Here is a 25,617-nt window from a genome sequence, read left to right as displayed (position 1 = left end):
AAGTTATTTGGCATATGAGTAACTGTTTACCAGAAAAAACTGAAACTTTTCACATGTTTCATACACATCCCCAAAAAGCATCAGTCTACTTTTTCATGCTGAATAATTAGAGGTAAACACTGTTACCATCCCCAAAACTTGCAATTGCTACACTTCCTTTTGTACCTTCAATAATTTTTTTTGTATTTTTTGTGTTTCTTCCCAGGACGATGAAAGACTGCGTGCTCTTGATGACATGATGGGTGGAGTGCTGGAAATCAGGAGGGAAGACATTTTGAAAATGGTGAGATGTGTTTCTGCCATGTTCTTTAGGAAACCTATGGGCTCTTCTGGCAATGTGAAATTCAACCAGCAAATATCTCCAACCTCAGTGACCAAAGAAAGCTGAGAACTGTAGAATTGCATTATGACCAGAGAGACTCCATAAGAGAGCATACACAAAAAAAAGACCACAAGATTCTACTGCCTGTGTAGAATTACCTATCAAGACCTGTTCCTATCACAGGAGAATACTGTAGGAACATCATCTATTTAATGTACATCTAATATATTACCATTATAATAACTATATTACTGGGGGAAGGTTGTGATCTTACAGAAAACCACTGTGTTTCATTTAACTCACCAAATATAGATAGTGCAGCAGTAGAGGAAGGAAAGGATGTGAAGAGCTGCCACAGAAAAAGGGTAGGGCAGACCCAAGCACTCCTCTGAAATCAATCAGTTTTGGAAAATTAGGACTCCACATAGAAGCTTATGTGAGCACGGAGTTCGGTTTGGGGTTCTGAAACAGAAAATTTGGTGTATCTTGTACTGCCAGTAGTATTTGAGTACCAAATCCTTGTATTTTGCAAGATCCAGTAGTGTATTCCTGTAAGCCACTGAGTCTATATATATATATAATATGTATATGATATATATATACAATATTCATGGTGCAAGTAACAGACCAAAGCAAGAGAATATATGTTACTTTGACTTAAGGCTTGTACCTTACTAAGAAATACCTTCTGTTAAATTTAGTGCATGCTGTAGTTTCTTAGTGTGCTGATCTAGACTCATTATTGCTTTTTAAGCATATTATTCTTCAATACTTCCAGGATATTCCTCCACCTGATTTTGTATCCAGACCTGAGGATCTTTGGACTGAAGAAGAAAAGAAAGTATATGAAGAATATGAGAAAAAAGTCAAGGAACTGAATGAAGAAAAAGAAGATTATAGACAGGTAAATTAAAATGAAGAAAAGATGGGTTTGTTCACAGTGCTCATGACCAAAGCGTCCAATCTTTTTCAGAAGCAGCTTCTAAAAATTAATACTAATAAATAGGAAAAACTAACAATAAATGATCATCAAAGATCATATGGCATATTAAATAAATCTTACCTTAGACAGAATCAGGCACTCTCCATTTATAACAATTATTATGGGCAAAAACTTATAAAAGTTGTGATATCCTAAGAAGGTAACTTTCCTTCACGAATGTACCAGTATTTCTAAAATGTGTTTTTCAGTTTCATTCCCAGAGTTGCTGATGCCATACACAAATAATAAAATTATATTTATTCTTCAAAGTGGTATTGGAACAACATAACTTTGTAGCCTGGCAGAACTCCCTTTCCAAACAAGTAATTTCTGTGGCCTTTTGGCTGAATTATATATTTCTATATTGTGCATTCTCCATCATCTTATATATATATAGATATATATTGAGAGAGACATAAAAATTACTTGTTCCTCCAGATGTAATATTGCTGCTCTTGTCCTTCCCTTCCCCAGTTTCTGAGAAATGAATGGAACAAAATTGAAGCTTCCATCAAGGAAACAACACAAAATTTTGATGAGACTGTCCGCAAACTCTCTGAAAAGAAACTGAAATCACAGATGGTCATCTACCAGGTATTTCAAAAAGCATTAATTTTTCATCTCTACCTCTATGCAGCAGAAATTTTGACTTTTTTTATTACAATCACTTCACAGGAAGAACTCAAAATAGTCAATCTCATTTATTCTTTACTGTTGGATGAAGAGTTGGACACCAGAGAAGCTGGACTTCATAAATTCCTTATGAAAAAGAAGAAAGAAAAAGTAAGTTATCATTTGGACTGCTGTTGTTAGGAGTAGTGTAATGTTTACAGAACAGTTTCATGTGAAGTCTGCTCTTTCCAAACCAAAATCTTGCCATAAAGTACTTTCTGACAATTTACAGAGTCTTTTTTTTTTCAATTTGTACAGGTGACATACATTATAAATACCTCTGGTTTTCTTGATAGGTACTCAGCTCAGTTCATCTAGAGTTCTTTGGTAAAACTTCATACATTCAGAAGGGCATGCTGCTATTTGTTTGCTACATATAATATTCTTTTGTACCTGGTATCAAGCTGAAAGAACAGTAGTAGGTCTAGGTTTCAATGCAGGTCTCGTACTGTGGTAGTCTGCAGGCTGGTTCTGGGACAATATTCTCCCAGATCTTGTGGGACAGTATTATCCCATTTGCCCACTTTGTCTTCATGGAGCTGTTCTTGAGTCCTCAGATAATAAATATACTGCTGCCTCCACATGGCAGCTCTCCTGCTCAGCCTGTGTGTGTTTGGAGCTGCCAGCAGCCTGTTGTGAGCTGCAGGGAGTGATTCCAAACAGGCATCTGAACTCCCACCACTGAATTGGCTGGACTAGTTTTAAAGCCATCTGAGGCCAAGTGTATACCAGCTTACAATTTTCAATTTTTTTTTTCCCCATCATTTTCTAAATGGTCCCATTGATACAACTTTTGGTCCAAGGAAACCATCAAAAACTGTCACAACAAGTTTGTCATACAACAAGAAAACTGTCTCCCCAGCAGAATATTAGCATTTAACAGCCTCTATAAAACATGACTTTAGTATCCTGACACATAGCAGAACTCTGCCATGACAATGGGGAAATTGCATTCTAAAGTTAAGAACTCTCCACTGAACAACATCTGAGATTTTTTGACTGGTCTTACCTGAGATGACATGAAAGTAAAATCTCTATAGAAAAAAAGGTATCAACATTCATAGTTACATTCAATGTTTCAAAAGTTTTATAAGCATTTCTTACACAAATTTTTTACTTTCTTAAGCAGCAGGTTTGTTTAATTTCACAGTTCTTCATCTTCCACCAATACCTACGAGTGACCCTGAAGAAGGCACTGACTGTATGGTTACTTAAAATAGCTCACAAGGTTATCTCTAGAAATAAGGTGTGAGCTTCATCACTGTATGTGAATAGCCATTCACTGCTTCTGCTGGCTTTTTCATTTCTGAAATCTCTTGGTTCTACTATAGGTCAAGGGTGCAAGAAAAATCCTGAGTGCAAAACATGGTGTTGAGGCTTGCACAGGCCCCTATAAAGAGGCATTACATGAAGAGAAGGTGAGACTTTTGAAAACACAAGGAGTTTCAGAATTTAAAATTAATGTTGTATCTTCATAACGAGAAGAATGTACTGCTCTGTAAGCAAGAGTTCTGGCCAACTCACTGATCAGTGAAATTAGGCAGTAAAGGACAGTGTATTTATGAAATAGTGCAGATTCCTGTGATGTTTGGGAGCACTTGGAAAAGCACTGTATCCTGTATTTCTAAGATATGGGCAGATTGATGCTTTTTTAAAAAATAATATTGTGGTAACAAGAAAGCTTTCTTCCCCACCCCCAGAGCCTGGAACATGGTTTTATGAAGCGGTTTGCTCATATACCTGGCAATCTCTTTGAGGAGCTTTTACAACTTTACAAACATCGACCAGAGTAAGATCCCCTCTGATTCCATTGTTTAAATACTAATATTCTTCGTGAGTCAAGAATGAGAATACTATTTATTCTAATAGTCTAAATTATATTGCCTGCTTTTTATGGGATAGTTAACAATAGCTAATTTCCCATCACACTAAAAATTGCTATTTTAATATATATTTCCTTATTTACTCCACAAAATCTATTTTAAATGCAGTCTAACCAATCATCAGGTTCCAAGACAATATTCTTTTTTTTTATAGTCTTATCTATTTGCTTTTCACAAGAGATTGAGAGTATGAAACATTCTTAGTTTTTTGTGTCCTTTTGCTATGCAACAGAAAATACAAAGTACATCCTGTCTGTGCTGTGTGTGTGCTCTAGGACCCCAAATACAGAAACCCTCCTTGACACAGCTAACCCCTATGTGAAGGGATCACCTGAGGATTACCAAGATGCAGTTTCCCTTTTAATGAAAGCCATGGATGAACTGGATAGTCCTGAGCACAAGCCTAGTGGCTTAGACCAGTCCATGTGGGAACATTTTTGTCTAGCTAGACGAAATAAAATCAAGAATGAGGAGCTGGTATGTAAAATTCTTTATTTTGCCCATATACTTCTTGATGTTTTTGAATCTTAAACTTTAGTGGAGTTGTCACATAGGGTCAAGCTAGTGGTGAAATAACAATGCAGGATATATATACTCCATTAGCCTTTGGAAGTTTGTTCTGGCTACATTCAATTCAGAATAACAGGTGAACCTGTTCTCTAGTTCTAGCTAGCTCTTCAGAGGAAAAATTAGCATATTAATATGGATGGATTTGATCAGAGTGATTGTGACCTTGATATGGTTTCATTAAAAATAAAAAAAACATCATTTTCCTTTTCTCTATCCATACCAAAAAAAACTATAAGGTATTTGATTCCCATTACCTCTTTAAGTCATCCTCTTTGATAAGCATTCTACACTTGCACCATTGCATTCCAATACTTTTCTAGACTATAAAGAGCAATTCTTAACAAAAGGTCGTTCTGGAGATGTATTTATTCATTATAAAAGCATGAATGAATAAATCTGAATTATCCAGAGACAGATATACATGAAATTTGACCAAAAGAGAAGCAAATATGATTTCCCTTCACATGAATAAACTATTAATATATGAACAAATAATTTCCTGAGCAGAGTATAAGGATTGTAACCTTTATGTCTCATATGCTGAGACATAAAATGTACTGAGATTCTCAAAATACTGGGCTACATATTTATATATACAGATATCTTCTTAAGAACTTGGCTTTTCTGTCCTTGAAGAAGCTTGCCCTGACATACTGACAAAGTTGAAAAGGTTGGAAATGTGACAATGTTGCTTGCCTAGATGAAATGGAAGGCCCTAGCACTGTCAGAGATGCAGGCCTGTCTCCGGAGAAGAACTGATGAAAATGACAAGATGAAGTCAGAATTAGAGAACACTTTCCAAGAGCTCACTTGGTAATTTTTTGTCTTTTCCTATGTTCAGCTGATCTTTAATACTCCACTAACACAGAACCAAAAGTTAAAAACAAAATTATACACCTTTGTTCCCCTGCACTCTTTTATCTAGGTTTCATAAATTCCAAAGTAAAATATACAGGAAAATGTGCCCTGGCTGGAAGTCTCTTCTGTTTTCTTTTCAATGGATATTAAGATTTCATTTCAGTAATAACATTTTCCCCAGAACACTGCTAGTGTATATTAAACTGAATCCAGTGCTTGAAAACTTTAAGTATATATATATACACCAGAAGTTTCAGATTTTGTTGTCACTTTAGCAGCAAATAGAAGACAGAGTCTGTAAAAGAGTAAGCCCCACATGAACATACCACCTACCAGTAATAAATATAAACACTGAGAATCATGGGAGGATTTATATAATCCCGTTGAAATCACTAAATGCTGTTTTTGTTTTCTGCCATCTTAGGCTGAAGGAGGAGAAGATGAAGCTTCAGCAGAATTTGACTGTCCAGTTTTTGCTAAAACAAGGACAGGTGGAATTGGAAAGTACTCAGATCCCAGAGTACAGTGATGCTGTTCTCATTGATAGGAGTGTTGTTGAGGAGCTGAATTGCTCTCTTGCGGTAATTTACATTATCTGGAGGAAATTTAAGCTTTCTAAACAAATGTATTGTCCTTCAGGGGCTCAGCTTTTTCTCCAGTCTGACATCTAGTTTCAATTCATTGCAACACACCAGCAGGCTCAATTGTAATCTAGACACTATTAAGCATTCTCTAATGTCTCTCCTCATGATGTAGAGATTGCAGTGCAGACTGCTTTCTTGATGTTTGATCAATACAATTCAGATCAAAGAAATGGTGACAGTCTTTAGACACACCATCACTTACACACACATTGTAACTAGAAAATGCTAATCTCATGGGCACCAGTCCAAAAATTCCCTCGAGGCAAACTTACAGTCATGTTAAGAAGCATTCAAATAGTGGCTCACATTAAATTTAAAAATTAATTGGTTTTTATGTAAGGTGAAATTGGTGATGGTAGTTAAAACTGTTTTTCATGCCCTCATGAAATGTTCTTTTTTAAGGCATTCTAGCTGTACAAAAATTGTCTTTTACTGCACAAAACCTTCAGTAACATCTGCAAAATACCTTAAACAGAGCAAGCTTGTATTTTGTAGACCTAAAATACTTTTCCATTCTTATATAAGATAGATAGATGGAGGGAGAGGTTAGTTGTCATTTTCTTCATCTATTTCTATGATCTAAGGCTTTGACACAGAGCATAAAAGAGAATGAACTTCCTTAAAAGATAACTACCTGGAGCAAAGTCTGAAAAGAGGCATGCAGTGTAGCATGTTTAATTGACTAAAATTATGACTTTGGAAACTTGCCCATCTTGTTGCAAACAATTATTCCATAATCTGTTAAGTGTGTTAATTAAGATTGATCTATTTTTTTTAGGCTCAAGGAGAAAAAAAAATTACTGCCATGGTAGAATTTAAGGATTTCTCTAAAGGGATAATACAGCTGGAATGGGAACACAAGAAAATGAAAATGCAGATACAAGATCTGAAAGAGAAGGCTCGGGATATTGTAATCCTACCCATTTCAAAAGATTGCCAGCTAGTGAGTTGCTTTTTCTGATTTATATTTTAACTGCAGAAAATTATGCTGCCTATACCTATAAGAAAGATAGTTTTATATGTATACCTCATAAATCTCTTCTTACTAGAGAAACATGATTCCTAATAGGTCAACAATTCAGCTTTCAAATGGAAGTCTTACTCATGAGATTGAGCAGTGATGAAATTCTTTGGGATGTTACAGTGTAAATTAAGGCAAAATTAGTCCTAACTCTTAGTGTTTCAAAATTGGTGTTGAATAAGGAATCAGGATTTTGCAGCCACAAGGAACAGATCTCTTAAATCGAGCAGTCCTTTTGAAGTGGAAGATCTGAGGTGCCCCCACTGGTATCGCACAGACATTTTTTAACTTTGCTCTGCTCGGAGCCTGAGCGTTCCTAGGGGAGCCTCCCCGAGTCCCACCCTCCCGCTGCCATTCGCTGGCCCAGCAGCAGAGCAGGGAGTTGTGTGCCATGCCCGGCAGGCAGCAGGGGCAGCGTGTCAGCACCTACCAGCTGGCAGGCCAGGAGAAAGAGGTAGAGGCTGTGGGACACAGCCAAGGATACCACTGGGAGAAGAAAGGAGGAAGAAGAAAGGCTGTAGGGAAAGCCTGAGGGTATTGCAGTATGGGATGTAGAAGACTAGGGAAATTTTATGGTCATGTGGTGATGATGTGGGTGGCATAAAGGTTTGGAGTAAGGGATGTTGAAGGATGGGTAGGTTGGAGATAAGCAGTGGGACAGCTATAAAGCACAGAGGAAAAGGAAAGTGTTGGACAGCAGGTAAGGATATTGCAATTCAACTGAAGGATTAGAAGAAAATTCAAAATATATGTTTTGCTTAATCTTCATTTGTATTGCTGGTCCACAAAATGCTTGTTCTGAATCACAGCCACAGGACTTTCATTACTAGCACCAATCACCAGAACAGCTTTCCGAAGAGGTGTTGTGACAGTGCATTGAAAAATTCTTGTGGCAAATTTATCACCAGTGTTGCCATTAGCTCAGTTCATTAAACGATGAGCAGAGCTCTTGCCCTTCAGAGATAGTTAAACTGCCCATAGTAAAGGCATTTACCAGTTTAATCAGAATTTGAATGCCCTGAGGGAATTGACTTAGGTCACTTTTTGATTAGAAATATGGGGTTAGTGGGAAGGACAAGGTAACAGATACCCCAACAACAGGAATGCAAAGATGGCTTATAAAAATGTGTGTGAGCAAGGATTTGAGACCATTTGGAATGAGGGTTGTTAATGAAGCAGTGAGTGAAAGAAGTTTAATCCTGTAGGCAAGGAGCCCCTTCTGGGTCGTTTCTGTTTCTCCTCCTCTAACTAGAACATTCCACAGGATTCTGCCTGGCACTATGGTGGGACAGTACTCTGGAAGGATGAATCTACATCTACAGAAACCTGTCTACTGCCTGTTATAGATCCATAAAACATTATGGGGTTTACCATTTGTCCTTTGATAAAGAGGTATTTTAGCAGCAGTGTGCTCAAGGAAAAAATCAATAAATTCTCTGATATGTCAGTTACTATGCAGATAGAATAAAAGGAGTAAGAATGATTAGGAAGCCACTAGACAGAAAATAATAATTTTCCTCTCTAGCCTAAAGACAGACTGTCTTAGGGCTCCAGCTATGTTAACTTAGATTACAAGCAAAAGCATAGCTTGGGGTTTTTGACAGCTTCAGCAACTTGTTTGGCCCTTGTTTCCACTATAAATATATAATAGATAAAATAGATAACATCAGCTGCACGGTCTAGTACTGACACAGCATCCAAGCATATCCTTACAAGGTCCATTTATGATCACTAGTAATCTTTACCACTGCAGAATTCCAGTGTTTTGAGTTTCACATAGTATGATTTTCTTCATAGAAGGGTGGAATTGTTAAGAATGAACAGGCATAAGATAATTTCTTTCTGGTTTTATTTCTTCAGTTCCTAACTGTGCATAACTACGAGACCCACATTGCTCAGCACCTAGCAGGGATGGAGCAGAGCCTTGGCATCATGGATAAGGTAAATCCAAGGGAACCACCACATCTGAGAGACACATAGATATATAGATATAAATATAGATATACCATGTATTTGTCCATCTAGCTTTCAATCGTTTCCTCAACTTGAGCTGTGCTGTCTACAGCAGCAGTTCTCTAGTGTTTGGAAGCAGTCATCACACATGGATTGCTGCAGAGATGAAGCCTGTCTACTTGCTCTGTTACTGGAATTAAATACTTTCCTATCCTGAGCATCTGAATGCAGATGTGCTAATCATTTCTTACACAGCACTGCCTATAAAAGTCACTCCTCCATTTCTAATGAAGCATTCTTTCAATCTTCACTGTTTAATGTCTCTCCAGGAGCACTAGCCTGTTCAAAGTATCCCTCCCCTTTGTATTCAAGATAAGAGACCCAACAATCTGATTTGCTGCCTACTTCATGTATTTTATCATTGAAATTATGACTGTCCTTTTTTTTAAAGTGATTTCACTGGATTTTCTCCAAGTTGTGCTAGTTGGCATCAGCTTCCTCTTCCAGCTTTAGTATTTAACTTGTCCCTTTACAGCCCATCCATCAGCTTCAGCAGCTTCAGAGCATGTCCTTAACTCACTGATTCCACTGACTTCCTTTCCTCCCTTTGCCTTTTATGTTTTATCTTTAATATAGCTCTCTTCCTGACCTATACCTCTTTATTCCTTGGCTGGTCCTTAAATTAGAACTCTGTAAATTGAGATACCATGTGTGAAAGACACTTTCCAAAGTAAAGCTTACCATGTCCTACTAGTCAATTCAACATACATTAGAGTTTATCAAGGTGCAACACAGTGCTTAAAATTATAACTTTTCATCATAAGTTTGTCTAAACAGTTTTTGTATGACCTCGTATATTTGCTTTATTCATCCCAAAATGGACAGTTGCACAAGAAGAATGTGAGAAACCATCAGAAAAAAGTCAGAGAGCTGAAGAAGTGTATCTGTCTAAAAGAGCAAGAGAACTACGAGCTCAGCCTGCAGCTGAAGGAAATGCTTGTCTCTGTGTCAGAAAGGATGCACATCTTCGAGGCAGCTGGTGAGTCCAGTGATGCACTTAAGGCACAAACATTCAGAAAATAACTCCAAGGCTGGACAGTGCTGTTCTCCACCATCAGCTGAGGGGCAAGGAATGCCTGTCTGTTTGTTGTTGTGTGTTTGCACAACGAGCAGAGTCCTTCCTGCCAAAACTAACACGGTTACTGAAGAGTTACCTGGAGACTCTTGTGGCTTTTGTAACCAAAGCTAGCTGAATTCCTGGAAATGTTCAAGTCAAAATATTACACTCATTAATAACTTCATTAGGCAACATGCTTTCATTTTTTTCTGAGAGCTGTTCAATGGGCTTCTTTCCACCCTTCCAAGAGAACAGAGAAAGTAATGTGGAGCTAAGAATAGTATTCACTGTTAGGAAAACTTAGAGATCTTTCCACTAGTGGAAAACAATTACAGATTTGCAACACAGTGGGTACTTGCTAGAAGCTAAAGAAAGCATGCCCAGTGCCTTTTTGGAATATTTTGCTTTATTCTGTACTATAAAGGCTCTTAAACCCAACCGTGAGCCTTTTTTAAAATGCTTGCCTGTTTTATACAGAAATTGGAATAACCCCAGGACAGGTCCCATAGAGACTGCACAGCCCCTGTGAGCACAGGCTAACACTAATCCTTTGTTTTCTGCAGACACACGGGATATTTCTGAAGAGATCACAAGGCAGCGTTACCAAGAGATTGTGAAGCAGAAATATCTACGGAACCTTATAAGGGAACAGGAAAAACAGCTTGCAATTCTTCAATCAGAAATTGAAAGTTGGAATCCAAGAACACTCCATATTATTTAAAAATCAAAGCTTGATAATACCATGGTCTTATCTAAGGGAAAAGACTTTTGACAGCTGATTCTTCTCTCTGAACTTTCCTTTCCACAAATTGTTTCTTCTGCAATTCCTTTAAATAACTTCCATTTGAAAGATGCGTGGTTGTCTGATTTGTATTTTTTATACCTGGTCTTAACCCCGTTATATTTCAGTTGATGAGATTTATTTCTACTGGTTTTATTATAGAAACCATATAGCTCATTACAGAAAACAACCATGTGTGCAACCTGGCCTCATCCCAAAGGCAGCTGTGCCTCATTGTGGTATAATCACCCACAACCAGCAGGAACTGTGGCTGCTGCCACGGGCAGAATCACAGGAAAACCAGGTTTGGAAGCATCTGGCCTCCTGAAATAGTTGCTGGCATCTCCCACCCCTTTACACTGAGATGTATTTTCCTGCCAGCTCCTTCCACGACAGAAAGATAAAGAACCTGTGATAAAGTTAACTACTGCTGGAGCCCGATCTGCCTTCTCGGGCATTGTCCCTGCTTTTCATTTCCCTGCTCCATGGTGTGTGCCAATCCTTCTCCTTTCATAAAGTCACATGGCACCTAAACCTATTTCATTATAGCTTTGAGACCTCAGCTTAAAATTCTGCTATGTCAGTTGTGATCCTGTACATCTCTTTTTTTTTGCTTTGCCATCTCTAAGTGGGATTTGTAAGGATTCTAATTGCATCTCACTTACTACAAGACCTTTTGCCTTTGTGCTAAAACTGCCCTAGAAGCAGCATCATTCCAGCCTTGGGGAAGATAACTGGCCCCTGCACCAGGCACCATCATCTTTTTACACATGCCTAAAAAGGCAGAGAAATAGTGCTTTAATACTCAAAATGTGATTTGCAATAAAGGCTGTTTTGCTGTCCAGAGAGAATTAATGCAGGAGTCAGTATTCTTAAGAGCAAGTTGTAGGTAGAGGCTGAAGTCTAATGAGCCTTACCAATGGTTAAAAGGTTCTGTATGATCTTTGATTTTCTTTCTCTTGAGCTAAGAAATTACTCCCTTATTAAGGACACAGGATATAGCACCTGCAAACAAAAGAGGTAGGGTATAACCAATAAGAAAACAAGATTCCTAGCAGGGAGAGTTGTATAGTCATTAAGATTTATGTATTGCTACACTTGAGAAGCAGTGATTTTAGGGAAAATGAAAAACAAAAGGTACCATGATGAGAAAATAAGCAATTTCAAGTTAAATAAAAACAACTTTCAAAAAAGGCATTTGTTGGAGAATAAATGAAATTGTAAAGATTTATTCAGCTTTATGATGCTGTTTGAAGCAATCCCATTAAACAAGGCCTTGTTTTTCTTATTTATTTGAAGAGAGAAAACACCTTGGCTCTCAGATGTAGTAGAGTAGAAAGCTGGTTTCAATTTTCTTGCCTTCCCTTCTATTGCCTCAGGCTGTAGCAGAATGCTTATGAGACAGCAGCTCTGAAGAGACTGTCTGCAACCATGACCTGAAAGCAACTGCATTATGACACATTTCCCTCAGCAGGGGCTAAAGCTAGTGTAAACATCTTATCTCAGCTCTGGAATATTACCATAATGAAAATTAGTTATCTTCACTTAACTCACAAACTGCTGTCATTAGCCTTCACTGGCTGACTGGCACCAGGAAGATGTGTAAAATGGGTGTATCTATAAACAAACTGAACTCTTCCCCATCTGAACATAAACAGAATTGACAATTTGAGTTATTTCAATACAGGTAACCATGCAGACACTAATAAAAAAATTGACTGCTTTCTACCCATTAAACTATGACTTAATTTTATTTTTATTAAATAAAAATTCACCGACCAAGTCATTAAGCCAGATTCTCCAAAACATCACCAGTTTGATTTTTTTTTCCATTAAGTAATGCCTTTTACAGTGCCTACTGTAGATATGCACACAGCTTCACAAGTGTGTCTGGAGAAAACCTCCTAACCCCAAAGCATAAAGTCCGTTGTCTGACCAACACTTCTGACACAATCAGAATTTATTCAGTCTGCTTTTGTGTCTGTGCAAAGAAAGCTCTGCAGCTGTAGATTATGCATCTACAAAATCTTCCTCTGCTCTGCTGTAGTGCAGTAACTGGTCTTCTAACCCAAAAGTGTCGATGAGCCGAGTGAGACTCACTTTCTTGCTGTCTGCAGAAAAGGCCGACTGCAGCTCATACAGCATCAGCTGGGTGCTACTCCTCCACTTCGCTATCAAAGCCTGCAGCTCAGACAGGTTGTTCTGAAATTGGGACAAACAAAAAAAAAGAGTCATCATCTGCTGACATAAAGGGGGTTTTAATACCCTGCAGCTATTCTTATAAAATGCCTTAACTGAGACAATACACACCCACCACAGTAAAAAACCAGTGAGGAAGTATTGCCTGACCTTGGATCGATACATCTTCACCAGTCTGAGCCTACGAAGTAGCTCTTCCTTCTCCTGCACTTGTTTCTCCAGCTTCACTTTCTCTTCAAGGGACTGCTGCTGACCAAGATCAACCTGTAGCACATCCGAATTCTCTGCTGATCCAGAGGGATCACCCTCCTGTGAGGGACTTTTGAAACATGCATGTCCAGTGCCATTTCCTTCCAGGTTTTCAGCACCATCTTGTAACCTGGAACAGTCTGGACTTGTCTCTGGCAAGCACCCTGTGGCAGCACCAGCAGCGTCTTTTTCTTCAGAGTCTATTTTGAGCCGCTTTGCCACTGTAAAATTGGCATTAAATGAACGTCTTGTTTTCCTTAATCGTTCCCTCAGAGCTGCACTCATTTGCTAAAAAATAAAATAAATAAACCCAGAAAATCCAGGTGGTCAGAATATTCTTAAATTTTTATCAAATAACTGTTTACCAATCATTATTATTTACATAGAATGTGGAATATGTTTAACTATCACTGTAAAGCCAGACTTCATCATTCTCTGTATAGCCTTCAAAAACTTGAACAAGGTCAGCTTCTTCCTTTCACTTCTATTTGCACACACAGCTGCAAGATATGGAAGGGTGTGGCTTCACATTTTCTTGGACAAAGTCCTGTATTCTACTGAGGCAAACTTACTCATCTGGTGTTCGTGTAAAAAAAAAAAAATGGCATATTTCAACTTGGCTCATTTTATTCCATCAATTTCCCCCTAGTTTAATGGAGGTGTGTTCTTTGACATAATTCACTACCCTCTAAAAAGACTTTTTGTTCTTCAAAATAACTATTTTTTATAACCTGTGACTAACATTTTTATTTATAGAAATGCACTAAAATACAGGAGTGAGGGATTAGTTTTGGAATACTTTCAAACCAGGCCTGTCCTGCATAGATCTGAATGCTGAGTGTGACAGTATCACCATTTCACATCCCAGGATAAACCAAAGCAGAGCTCAGCACTATGGAGAATACACAAACTGAAAGCATTGTACTTTGTTCCACTGCAGGCAGAAGTCACAGAAAGTCATCCTGCATGCACAGCAACCCAGAAAACTAGGATTTGAGAAAACTGAAGATGCTAGGTTAAAACAAAGAAGAAAACAATCCACACCCTATATAGTATTTAAATGTATTCATATGACATTGGGTTTTGTTGCTCCACCACTCTGTATTCACAGCAAAGTACCCCAGGCACATTCCTTACCTGCACAGCCTCGCAGCTGGAGGTATAAGGTGCCTGTCTCTGGCCTTCCAGCAAGCACTGTCTCAGTGACTTCTGACTCCTTGATGACTTCACCAGCATTTTTGTTACTATGAACAATCATACTATTGGAAAAGTAGGAAGTTTTCATACCTGTTTCCCTGAACTAGTCCCCTGTGCAGGTGGTGCCCCAGAATCCTTTGCAGTGTTGCACAAAGATGGCAATTTATCCAGCACCGACTCTTCCATCTCGAGATGAATAGCTGTTTCTGCTAAATGACAGAAGGAATTATGGTGTCATTGTCACCTGATTATAAGGAGCCCTTGGCTGCAGAAATGAGTAAAAAGCTCTAATATGAAATTCTAAGGCTTATTTTCTAATTCAAAAAGAATTAGATGTCCAGAAAAGACATCTGCATGTTCAAAAAGGACATGTGCATAAGTTACACAACTATTTCATGTGCCAAGTAGCATCTTGCTTTGTGAACAGCTTTTCTTTGAGAGGATGCATGACACTACTAAGTGCCATAAAGTCTTTTACTATGAATTTTATCTTTTCATATAAATTTTATATAAAATATATTTAATTTATATAAATTTTATCCATTTTATATATTATTTTTCCCCTCACTCCTAAAGCTTTATGGAGGCAGGAAGGTTTTTGTTGTCCACAAATATAAACAATTAATCTTTTCTACAGAACAATATAATTGGGTATCCAGGTCTCTGAAAACAATCCAGTCTCATTTGATCCTTCTGGGGGTGCTGCTTAAAAAAGTAATTACTCACACAGGTGGAAGTTTTGATTAACAGGAAACATCCCAAGCTCACTCAGAAAGGCACCTTAATTAAAATGGTTAAGTCACACCTCCCAGCACAAGCCAACTTCAAATCGATTTGGCAATGTTTAATTTTATTTAGCAATTGATGACCAGAATGCAGCTGGAAAATCAACAGCTACACCTCCACTCACCTGCAAACTGCAATTATGAGCTTTGAAACAGAAGCCTCTCAAGAATAAAATCCTGCAAACCAAAACTAGGCAACACAGGGCTGGCACGAGGGGCTTCCTCTTCACAGATGAAAAGTGCCAAAGCTTCAGTATGCCAAAGCCTTAACAGCCCAGCAACCCTGGTCTTCCTGGCTTGCTACCAAAGGATAGAAGTCCTCTTTTATCTTAGAAGTCAATATTCTCCCACAGCTGTTCAAAACTGAACATATGGTACTCTATTAAAAAAACCCAGACCTTAGTAAGGAGTCTAGTTAATTGGGTATTTTACCAATCTATCAATTAAACAGGAAGCCCACAGCATCCATTAAATATAATCGAAGCTTAATATTATTATTCCTTGTTGTAAGCAAGAGCCTAGAAAAAGCATCATTCTTATGCATACTGTATATCACAAGCACGTAGTAAGTCTTCCCAAGGAGCAAAATCATTTTAAGTATAAGAGACAGCTTTTAAAAACCCAAGCAATCCTACGATTCTCTGCCTTTACTTTCTAATGCAAATTCGTTTTTAAATGGCCATAACAAATACTTTTTCCACTGGTTTGCTGATGCTGTTACTTGGCAGCGTATTCACACAGATCTCCTGCACTCTTAAAATCCTTCTTCTGTATCTTTGGCTAAGAATCCTTGGCATTCTCAACCAGTAATGCTGTTCACTGCACAAAAAAAATCTGTCCAGCAAGTAAAGAAAATTTGAATTAGAAGGGGAAAAGACAATTTTGCTTCTCAGTACTTACTTGACTTGTGCACTTTGGGTAGGTCTGTAACTACGTCCTCAGTTTTCCTTCTTATAGCTACGTTATATAAAGGCACTCACTCCTCTTACTGTCTCAACAACAAAAGGCTCTATTAACACTCAATACTTTTAACACTCTATTAACACTCAAACTTTTGCCTTGCTAGTTTTCCACCCGCAGAGAAGCGGGATGAACGCTGGGCAGCCCATAAGCAGAGCCACAGACCCGTGGAGCTCGTTCTGAGGTGCTACACCCCAAAAAACGCAGCCACAGCACCGACCTGCAGGGCTGAGGAGCGAAGGGAGCCCCCTGGGGAGCACAAATCCCCCAGGACCCGGGCGAGGAAGGAAAGCGCCCGGCGGAACCGCCCTTCCGTCCCTCGCTCCCCTCAGCGCTTCAAGCTCCCGCTGCCGGCCAGGGGCGGGCCTGGGCGGCCCCGCGCCTGCGCGCCGCGCCTGCCCGGGCGGCGCGAGCTGTTCGCGCCTGCGCGCAGGGGGAGGCGCTGTGGGGCTGAGGGGCGGGCGCCGAGCCTGAGGGAGGTCCTGATCCCGGTTCCACGGGTGGGAAGCGCGGAGCATGCCCGGGGACCTCGTAGTCTTTCCTGTTGCATCCGGGCATGCCAGGCGGTGCAGTGTCTCGTAGGCCAGCGTGGGCCCGCCACCCCGTGGCTGGGGTCTGGGCCGAGGCCAGGTGCCACCTCACAGAATCAGTTAGGCTGAAAAGTTCTTTAAAATCATCGAATCCAGCCTATGACCCAGCACCACCATGTCAACTAGACCATGACACCAAGTACCACATTCAGTCTTAAACACTTCCAGGGGTGTGACTCCAGGAGATACGTGGGCAGTCTGTTCCAATTCCACTCACTGTTTCTGTGAAGAAATTTTTCCTAGTGACCAACCTAAACCTTCCCTGGCCTAGCTGAAGAAGATAAGACAATGTCCCTGCAAGTGTCCCTGTGCCAGGGAGCCAGGTTCTGCCTCGGCATGGAGCGCTGCCCACCATGGATAGCACAGTAGGCCCTTTTGTCACAGCCAAGGGAGGCACAGCTCTCACCTCAAGCTGCAAAAGCATTTATCTGAGGAACTGTCTCCTCACACAAGGGGAAAAAGTGTAACTGAGGGACTCACTGGAGATGTGTGACCTGAGCAGCACTGTCATGGTTACGGGACAGAAGAGAAAATGAAGAAATTTGACTGGAGAAACAGGGAGATGGTGACTGTGACAAGGAGCAGTCCCAGCTGGGGCTGCACTGTGCAGTTCAGGATTAGAGAGTTCCCTGACACTCAAAGGTGCTGCTGAAGCAAGAGTGATCTTCCTGTCTCTATCAGCTGCGCACCTGGCTTCCCCATGTGGATTTACTTTTCTCAAAACTGATTTGTACAAAATGTTTTTCAGCTGTAACTGTCAGGACCAACAGAATGAGCTGAGGAAGCCATAGCAACGACAGCTCCCAATCCTTAGGGATGATTTCCAGGGTTCCTCCAGCACTGCCCACAGCCGAAGGGCCCCGAGCTGTGCATCGATGCCTCACGCAGCTGTGCAGAGAGCTGCATGTGGGGGACAGGCACCCACATGCTCTGGCTGGATCATGCCCTTAGCTTGTGTGTCAGGACTGCATTAATTTCCTGCCTGGTTCCTCCCCACTGCTGCAGATGAGGACACTCTATTTTCTCTTCACCTTGTGTAACTCCTATCTCTGTTGAGACCAGAAAGAGTCTGGAGCTGAGAGGTGAGTAAGCACTGAGTGTTGTAGGTGTGATAACATGTTAGCAGTTGCTGAGGTTTTGACCATGAGTTTTCATAGATTCACACACTTCAAGTAGGATTTGACAGGGTTGATAGCAACCTTTTACTTTCCTGCAGTAAAAGGTATCAAAGCATTCAAAACCCATCTACAACAAGCTGTTTTGGGAAATCTGAGAACTTGAGGCCTTAAGGTTACACCTTTTATAAGATTATATCTGTGGGTGAAATTGATTTAGAAGTAATATTTTCAGTAGCAAATGTGGGAATTTTCCTTATGTGGTGTTGTACTATGTTTTGTAACCATCTACCAAAAAAACCCCGTTGAACGATATCCCAAGTGTTGAGGTAGTTTGGAAGCATTTTTTAAATCTGCCTCTTTTTGGGGTTTTGAGTTTGTTTTTTTAAACCTTCAGCTAATTTAACGTCATAAATATTTTAATTTTTAAATATGTAAAAAATGGACTCCTGAGTGCAACAGCGGAAGTGCTAATAGAACTTCTGCTGCAAATTTATCAAGAGGGTTGGATCTCAGATGCTCTGGAGCTTTGTGATGGCATGTCTCCAAGTTCACAGGGTATTTCCTTCAATCTCAAGGATGGTCCCTGCTTTAAATTACTCATGCTCTGTTGTACAGACATGTTAACAGATGAGTTGCACAAGAAAAACAGAAAGTTTGAGTTTTTAGATCATTTGCCAGGTGAGATTCCAGTAAGATTTTAGAGGAACATAACACATGAAAAAGTCATCCTGTGCATTATCATTGCACTTAATTAGAGCAACGCCCGCATGCCCCACCCCAGGTGAGATGACAGATTGTTTGGAACTGGGACTATGGAGCAATGGTGCCACACATTGGGTGTGTGAGTTTAGTGTGCTACATCTAGAGTAGAGGAAAGGAAATATTGTATTCACTGATGGGCAGTGACTCTAGGAAAAGATCTTGTTCAGGTTGGTATTAAGTGTTTAGCTGTGTTTACTCCATTTACCTGTGAATTTACCAGGTGTTTACACAGTACTGCAAAAACATGGCTCACCCAGCGCTTGGCCAGAAGCCCCTGACAGAGCTGGGAACTAGAGTGCCATCAGGCACTATCCAGTGACTCTCCAGTATTTCTGTTGCAGAAACACAAGAGTGATGGATATTATGTTTTCTTCAATTGGCAAACCAGATTCAGACTGAAGCCTTCCTCTCAAAAACTGCTCATCTGTTTCCCTTGAGGAAAACAGATTATCCACGTGTCATTGATTCTGGCATGTTTATGGCACGCTGCTGAGTGTTTCTCATGCTGTTCAGCTAAGATCACCAGTATGTGCACACAGTAGAACATTCATTGCAATACAGTGTTTATTAAGAACTGTAATGCTATTGTTTGATTTCTTTGATTCCTCTTGTGATCAGAATAGTTCAGGATAAGTAAAATAATTGAAAAAAAGTGTAGGAAATAGAGCACTGGGTAATAAAATTATTGATCTCTATTTACTGAGCATACCACTTCCCTTCAGAGAAATTAGTTTCCCCAAGGAACCAAAAGGAAAATGTGCTCCTTGGTTTTGTTTTCTTTGGTATTTCTCTGTTGAGATTTTAGTGATCAGATTATTTTTTCTTCCAAGCGTACACCAGTTTGGCTGCACAGTTGAAAGATACTATCTGTGTACCCTCTCAATAATCGTGTGGTACCAGAAGAGCACTGGGGCTGACACATCAGCGTTCTCAGGACAATGACATGTTTTAATTCCATGGACATCATCTGTAGTAGCAAAGCCAAAATGGAAAGTAATAGTAAAGGATACAGCTTTGAGTTTAGAAATTCCAATCTGAGCTTTATGCATTCTTCTCTTCCAGAGTGTCAGGAGCATCACTTCCATTTAACAGTTTGCTGGGCACAACAACCAGGCCTTTTCCCCCTAAACATTGCCACTGAGTATCTGGGATGTTAGTCAACATACTATGTCTTAAGGCTCATATGTATTACCCCTTTCTCTCATTTTTCTGAAATCTGTTGATCTTGTTTAAAGCCAAGTGATGTATCCTGATGCATGAGGTACACTCTGCACTGTCTGTGTATTCTCTCTTGCCTGGGGCAGGAGGGTGGGGTGCTTTTATGTGCCTAACCACTAACTGCTGCAGAAAGTTTTAAAACCCTACCCACTTCTGCATCAGCCTAGGGCTGTAGTTTTGCTGGCTGCAATTCACTTCTCTGAAAGATGTTCTGACTTGCTTATAGCTGTGTAAATATACCAAGGGAAGGACTTTACAGACTAGCTGGAGTAAAACCTGTTTACTACTACAAAACCTGTCCTTGGGAGATGAATTCTGCTCTCTTAATGGTGCAAATGCCCAGTAACTAAAAGTGAAGTCTCTAGAATGACATCAGCATAAGCTAAACCAAAAGTAAATTTTTTTTGCCTTGTCTGCTTTACATCTGTGGCTTCCTATTTTTGAGGTATCTGTCTTGAAAAGAAAAATTGGCTGGATTTATTGTAGCTGAGGGGCACTGCAATTTGCCATTACAAAAGATAATGTAAGAGCCAGGTGAGGTGAGCGGTGCAGCTCTCACTGCTGTGTGTGTGAATAACCAGCTGGGTGAGGCACTGGGCTAATAAAAGGGGTCGGCGTACAATTGTCTCTTATTTCTGTGTCTGTGGGATTTTCTCTGACGTTACGAGTCAAAGATTACAGTATGAAGTCTTTATGAGACTGTAGCATACAAAGGAAAGAATAAACAGACCCTCAGTGTTCTTGTCTTTGCTGGAGAACTGGGTGATCATTATTTTAAGAAAATTCAAGCCTCTTAAGTCTAAGCCCTTGCCCAAACTAGTTTCTGGTACAGCTTTTGCCATCTCTGATGGTCTTGAGCATATTTTTTTGTTAAAGTTTTGTACCAGAGCTAGAAGAGTAATTTCATTTTCTCATATACCTGATAAAAGAGCTCACTCTGTGCTGTGTGCACATAACTCTTGCGTTGCTTGCATTTATCTGTACTGCTGGAATTGGTGAAACTGAAAAAGTGAACGTGGTTTATTTGCAAGTGCAGATGAGCTGCTTTGAGCAGTTTGGAGGCCTTGGTTGGACCCAGTGGATTAAACTGGTGTACCAAAACAAGTCATCCAGTGAGCATGTAGGCAGACATGGAGACTTCTCCTATTTCCTGGACTTATGGGGGTTTCCTTGTTGTTCTGAGTGCAGACTTGAGTGACTAGTGTTCTTCATCATCTCAGCAGCACCACTGGTTATTTTTTTTGTTTAGAATAGCCATTCTACCGAGCACGCCCTAGCAAACTGCAGCATCAGCAGGCAAGGTTTAAAAATACGCTTCCTCCCCGGAAATGAATTAGATCATTTACCTGAGGCTGGAGAAAGCCTTATAAAGTAAAATTTTAGAAGTCTTTTCCTGAGGAGGAAATATTAAAGTGTTCATGGCTGTTTTCCATCTCTTATACTGCTGAGAATAAAGTCATATCTAGAGGGCTGAGATTTCAATGTGGCAGTGTTGTCAGGCACTACCACCACCTTATGTGGCAATCAGGCTCACCAGTGAGTGACAGCTGGCTTAAAGCTCTCTCCTGGTTTCCATACAGTGAATAACCAATGTAACGTTTCAAGTGTGCATGATTGTTGTGAGATGGGGGATATGTCTGCGGAATATTTATGCAAACCAAATCACATGTCTAAGGACAGCTGCCTCAGAATTGTGAGGCTGGCAATTCACCAAAATTTGTGAACAGATATGAAACTGTCACTTAATGTAAAGGTTGAGGCAAATTCTTAAAATTCAAAAGATTTAAGATACTCAAAAACAACAGGAACTCAATAAATACTCTCTTATCACCCCTTCTCCCAAAATACTCAGCTAAAAGGAAGACACACTAATTGGCTTCAGTGCCATTTCCTTTACCAAGTAAAATGGGCAGTGAAGCTTCTTTGACTTTTCCCTTTTTCTTGAGTGAAATACATGGCTCGTTAAAAAATAATTTTTTCAGTGTTTATGACCTATATTGGTTTTTTTTTCAATTATTTCTAAAGCAATTTCAGTGCAAATTTTCTACTCATATTCCTATCTGAATTTTGAGTCTCTTTCTCTACACAGACATGCAGAAAGCTTTACTGATGAGTGTGTAATACTTTCTTAGAACCTCTGTGGGTTCAAATGATGACTGTTATATTGTTTTTACTGATGTTGTGTTGTCTTCCTGTGGAAGGGCAGCTCAGCCCTTTTGATATTTGAAGTCAGTGAGAAAGTTCCTGCTGAACTGAAGGGAAGCAGAGCTCTGCTGTCCTGATGGAGCTTTAGTGGAAGCGTGGCATATGGAGTCAGCTAATGGTATTATTTCATGTGGTGCTGAGGATACTGGAATTGCAGCTGCCTGCATTAGTGTGTTTTGCACTGTGTGGGAAAGCCACCAGTCTCCCTCTCAACATTAAGGCAACTGTATTTTGGGTGAAGAACATTTGTCTTAAGTGGAGTGCAGGAACACTGAACTGATGCGCAGTGAACCAAGCTAGCGAATGCCACCTGCTTTAACTGATGGGATGTTTTCCCTTCAGTAACCCAGGTGACTTCAAGTCTGTGTCCTGGCTGCAGTGACCCCCACTGCGCACATCAACAGACACTGAACAAGCTCTCTTTGTCATCAGCCTCTTTGATGACAGCGATGCTGTGCCATATTACATGACACTCCTGAAATGGGAAACCTTGCAGTTCATTCACAGCTGAAAGAGTTATTCTGGTTTTGATGCTTTAAAGTTTAGTGCATTTTTTCCCTTGAGTTAATTACAAGCATTTCATGGGTAGCATATGCCAGAATAAGCAATTTCATCACTGTTAAATGCATGATGGTAACTCAGCACATGGGTATGCACTGACAAGTTTTCTCTTGAAAGGCTCCTCAGGATTTAGATGAGCAGATAGACCACTCTTAAATTTTACATGGTGTATACCCTGCCTGTTGTCAAGACTGTGAAACTTGGAATGGATAGTCTTAAAACTGTTCACATGATGTCTGGATAGGAAGTCTTATATGGGATTCTTTTTTTTAGGATCAACAGTGCACATACGGGTGTACACTACCTAATCATGTGTGACATGTGGGTGCAAAGATTAATCATGGATATCATTATCTACTCCCTACAGTTTACACTGTTTGGTGACATGTTTCTTTTCCATCTCAGTGAGGAATTCTGGGTCAGACTTTTTTTCCCTTAAAGCAGGATTCTAACTGTGTAAAATCAAGTCTAGAAGCTGTGAAATGCTCTGGTTTAACACTTCCTGGTCCTAAGATTTCCTCCCAAATATAGAGACCTGCTTTCTCACAAATACCACTATCATGCAAGAGCTACTTCTACTTTGCCCAACCAGTTAATGTGCCTAGCTGTAACTGCTGATTTTCAAAAGATCTGTTTAACAGCAGGAAAAACAAATCAAAAACAAAGAAAGGGCAATAGACAGAGCTGAGAAATGACAATGAGAGGAGGATCTCTTCTCCAGAGAAAATGTTTGTGCCAGTATCTGTTACTGAAAGGTCTTGGTGTTTTGCCTTTTCAAGGAGTTTCAAGTTCCATTTAGTACAAATAAATAGCTCTCCTTACCTATGTCCAACTTCTCAGGTAAACATGGATACATCTTACAGGCAAGAAGTACAAATACATCTCAAAAGCCAACACTGAGAGAGATGCTGCAAGGTTATGCTGGCAGAGTACCTGCATAGCACTGCCAGGAAAACTGCAAATGAAGAAATTACCCTTTCTGCTCAGTGCAGCAGCCAGATCTCCATCAGCTCTGCCAGCCTCATTATTGTAGATTTTTCACAGTCAAACCTGCAGTCTGATTTTGACACCAGACAGCCAGCCTGAGGGACAGCACTCTAAAGAATCCACCGGGCAGTGGAGAGGCTGAAAGAACCTCAAGAAGCTAAATAATCAATAAGTTTTCATTTTAATATAAATTCTAGTCTGCCAAAGATTGATTGCCATGCATATTGCCAAGCCTCAGGCACAGGCCAGAGAGGTGAAGTCATTCACTGATGCACTTTTATAACTTGGGTGTGTTACCAGGAGAGGAGGAAAAAAATAAGAAAGATGTGGCTCATACGTATTCCTTACAAAGAAGGATTTAGTTTTTTAAGTAAAACTATGTGTGAGAACCATCCCCACAGATATGATGGAGAAGTTGCAATGATTTACCATCCAGATGTGGAGGATTAAACCTCACACTGAGGTTACCATGACAAACTTTCTTGCAGCTGTTAATTATTGCTGCATTTATTTTTTAAACAGCAAAACCACACGGGCCATTTTCATCTTTAGCTTAGGTGATTTCACGAGAATTGATGATTTTATATCAACAACTAATTTCATTTAATTAATTTGTAAGAATTTCGTTCATCTGCATAATTTGGGCAGAAGAAAGGTAAGTAAAGTGAGATAAGATTGAATGCTCAAGTGCTTTTTTTTGTGGGAAGAAGCTGTGTAGGAAATGCAGCCTTCTTCAGTGTTTTGGTCTGTTAAAGCCATTACTAGAATTAATGCAGTTGTACTCCAAGATTCCCTTTACAATTATGTCCCACAGCCATGTTCAAACTGGTGCTGTAGGTAATTAAACTGTGAATTCATCAGCTTAGGTGGAGGAATCCCAAGGGGTGGTTACCAGATCGGGAAGGTTTTAATGAAAAGATGGGTGTGTGTTCAGAGCATCTTTAGAATATATTCCACAAAGGAATGTTGAGTGTGTTTTTCCACTGATTTTTACAAAATGGAGATCCTAAGTAAAGTATTAAAAAAATGCATTGAATGAACACTCTTAGTACATTCTTCCTAATTCTTTGAAGTACTGTTTTCATTTGTCCCTGACAGTTCCTAAATACTTGACACAGACGTATTCTATGAATATTGCACATTCACACAATGCACAGCAAACAGTTGTCCTGTATTGGATCAAACACTTGCTTGTTGCTAAGTTGTTTGTGTGTTGGGAACTGTACATTTTTTATCCTGCGCTTGACTTGCATTGCTTCCAGATTCTGGTCTTTTTTTACTAGCTTGTTCTTTCATTGTGCAAACACTATGCATTAGTTTTAGGAAAAGCTGAAGGATTCTGCTGACACTGCAAATAGCTACAGTTAAGTAAACAGAACAGAAGTAGGAGCATGTAATTCTAATAGCCCCTTTAACACCAGCCCAGCCATGGTTCACTGCCCTCCCACCTGTGAGCTAATTGCTCTTGACTCTGGCAGTTGCTTGGTCTCTGTTTCTATTCCATCTTATTCCCACTTGCTCTCTGTCTGCCTAAGTTTTCATTATAATATTTTATGCTCATGTATTGGCTTGTTGATTTCTTTATGTTTTGCTTGATTGCATACTCTTGGCATGTGTCAGCGCCACAGATGCTGTTCTGCTACATTTTGGGTACTCAGATGGAGGGGATTGAATCTCTTCATGGATGAGGATATATGTGTGTATCAATGTCTCGCTGTGCAGTAGGTATTAGGCATGGCTGTTTATTAGCAAGTGAATTTGGTTCCAGACATATTAAGAACACCAGTTTCCAATACACACTGTTCATGCCTGCACCCTTAAGGAAATACCTTACAAAACTAGAAGTTAAGCACTGCCTGCTCATCAGGTAGATAAGGTTCACAACATTTTGGCACTGCTTGTCCTTCATTATCAAAATAGGGTACTTTTTACCTGCAGTTACAATTTTAAAGTCATTTGCAAAACTGCCAGATTTATCATCAA

At 39.8% G+C, this 25,617-nt stretch overlaps 2 protein-coding genes across 4 annotated transcripts in view; one reads left to right on the top strand and one right to left on the bottom strand.

Annotated features, from left to right (window-relative positions):
• CFAP43 (cilia and flagella associated protein 43) overlaps positions 1–11,235 on the top strand; it is a 43,342-nt gene extending 32,107 nt beyond the window's left edge. The window contains exons 27-39 of the mRNA XM_041415742.1: positions 206–283; positions 1,101–1,226; positions 1,779–1,898; positions 1,980–2,087; positions 3,308–3,394; positions 3,677–3,765; positions 4,135–4,336; positions 5,130–5,242; positions 5,712–5,868; positions 6,710–6,874; positions 8,813–8,893; positions 9,791–9,944; positions 10,586–11,235. Coding sequence (XP_041271676.1) covers positions 206–283; positions 1,101–1,226; positions 1,779–1,898; positions 1,980–2,087; positions 3,308–3,394; positions 3,677–3,765; positions 4,135–4,336; positions 5,130–5,242; positions 5,712–5,868; positions 6,710–6,874; positions 8,813–8,893; positions 9,791–9,944; positions 10,586–10,743 — 1,638 coding nt within the window. The 3' untranslated portion in view covers positions 10,744–11,235. The remainder of the gene's footprint in view (positions 1–205; positions 284–1,100; positions 1,227–1,778; positions 1,899–1,979; positions 2,088–3,307; positions 3,395–3,676; positions 3,766–4,134; positions 4,337–5,129; positions 5,243–5,711; positions 5,869–6,709; positions 6,875–8,812; positions 8,894–9,790; positions 9,945–10,585) is intronic.
• A 1,300-nt stretch (positions 11,236–12,535) lies between these two features.
• On the bottom strand, positions 12,536–16,557 carry SFR1 (SWI5 dependent homologous recombination repair protein 1). Of its 3 annotated transcripts, XM_041415613.1 has the most exons (5): positions 16,414–16,557; positions 16,134–16,221; positions 14,539–14,657; positions 13,153–13,539; positions 12,536–13,005 (listed from the first exon to the last, which is right to left on the bottom strand). In XM_041415613.1, the coding sequence occupies exons 3-5, from the start codon at positions 14,632–14,634 to the stop codon at positions 12,814–12,816; spliced, it is 675 nt and encodes a 224-aa protein (XP_041271547.1). In that variant the 5' UTR covers positions 14,635–14,657; positions 16,134–16,221; positions 16,414–16,557; the 3' UTR covers positions 12,536–12,813. The 3 variants fall into 3 exon arrangements, with proteins under 3 accessions (XP_041271547.1, XP_041271546.1, XP_041271548.1); XM_041415612.1 differs by having other exon boundaries at positions 16,134–16,557; XM_041415614.1 differs by lacking the exon at positions 16,134–16,221.
• Between the last annotated feature and the right edge of the window lie 9,060 nt (positions 16,558–25,617).

This window comes from Onychostruthus taczanowskii, unplaced genomic scaffold, assembly GCF_017590055.1.
Source record: "Onychostruthus taczanowskii isolate IOZ18803 unplaced genomic scaffold, ASM1759005v1 scaffold5, whole genome shotgun sequence".
In the NCBI taxonomy this organism is placed as follows: domain Eukaryota; kingdom Metazoa; phylum Chordata; class Aves; order Passeriformes; family Passeridae; genus Onychostruthus; species Onychostruthus taczanowskii.
This window is presented reverse-complemented; position numbering and strand designations above follow the sequence as displayed.

What these genes read in the sequence shown, in the direction of transcription:
- SFR1 (XM_041415612.1), bottom strand. Translation starts at nt 14,634, where the DNA reads ATGGAAGAGTCGGTGCTGGATAAATTGCCATCTTTGTGCAACACTGCA. An exon ending in GGACTAGTTCAGGGAAACAG is followed by an intron (nt 13,540 to 14,538) that starts GTATGAAAACTT and finishes TTTATTTTTTAG; the next exon opens with CAAATGAGTGCAGCTCTGAG. An exon ending in TGAAGATGTATCGATCCAAG is followed by an intron (nt 13,006 to 13,152) that starts GTCAGGCAATAC and finishes TCCCAATTTCAG; the next exon opens with AACAACCTGTCTGAGCTGCA.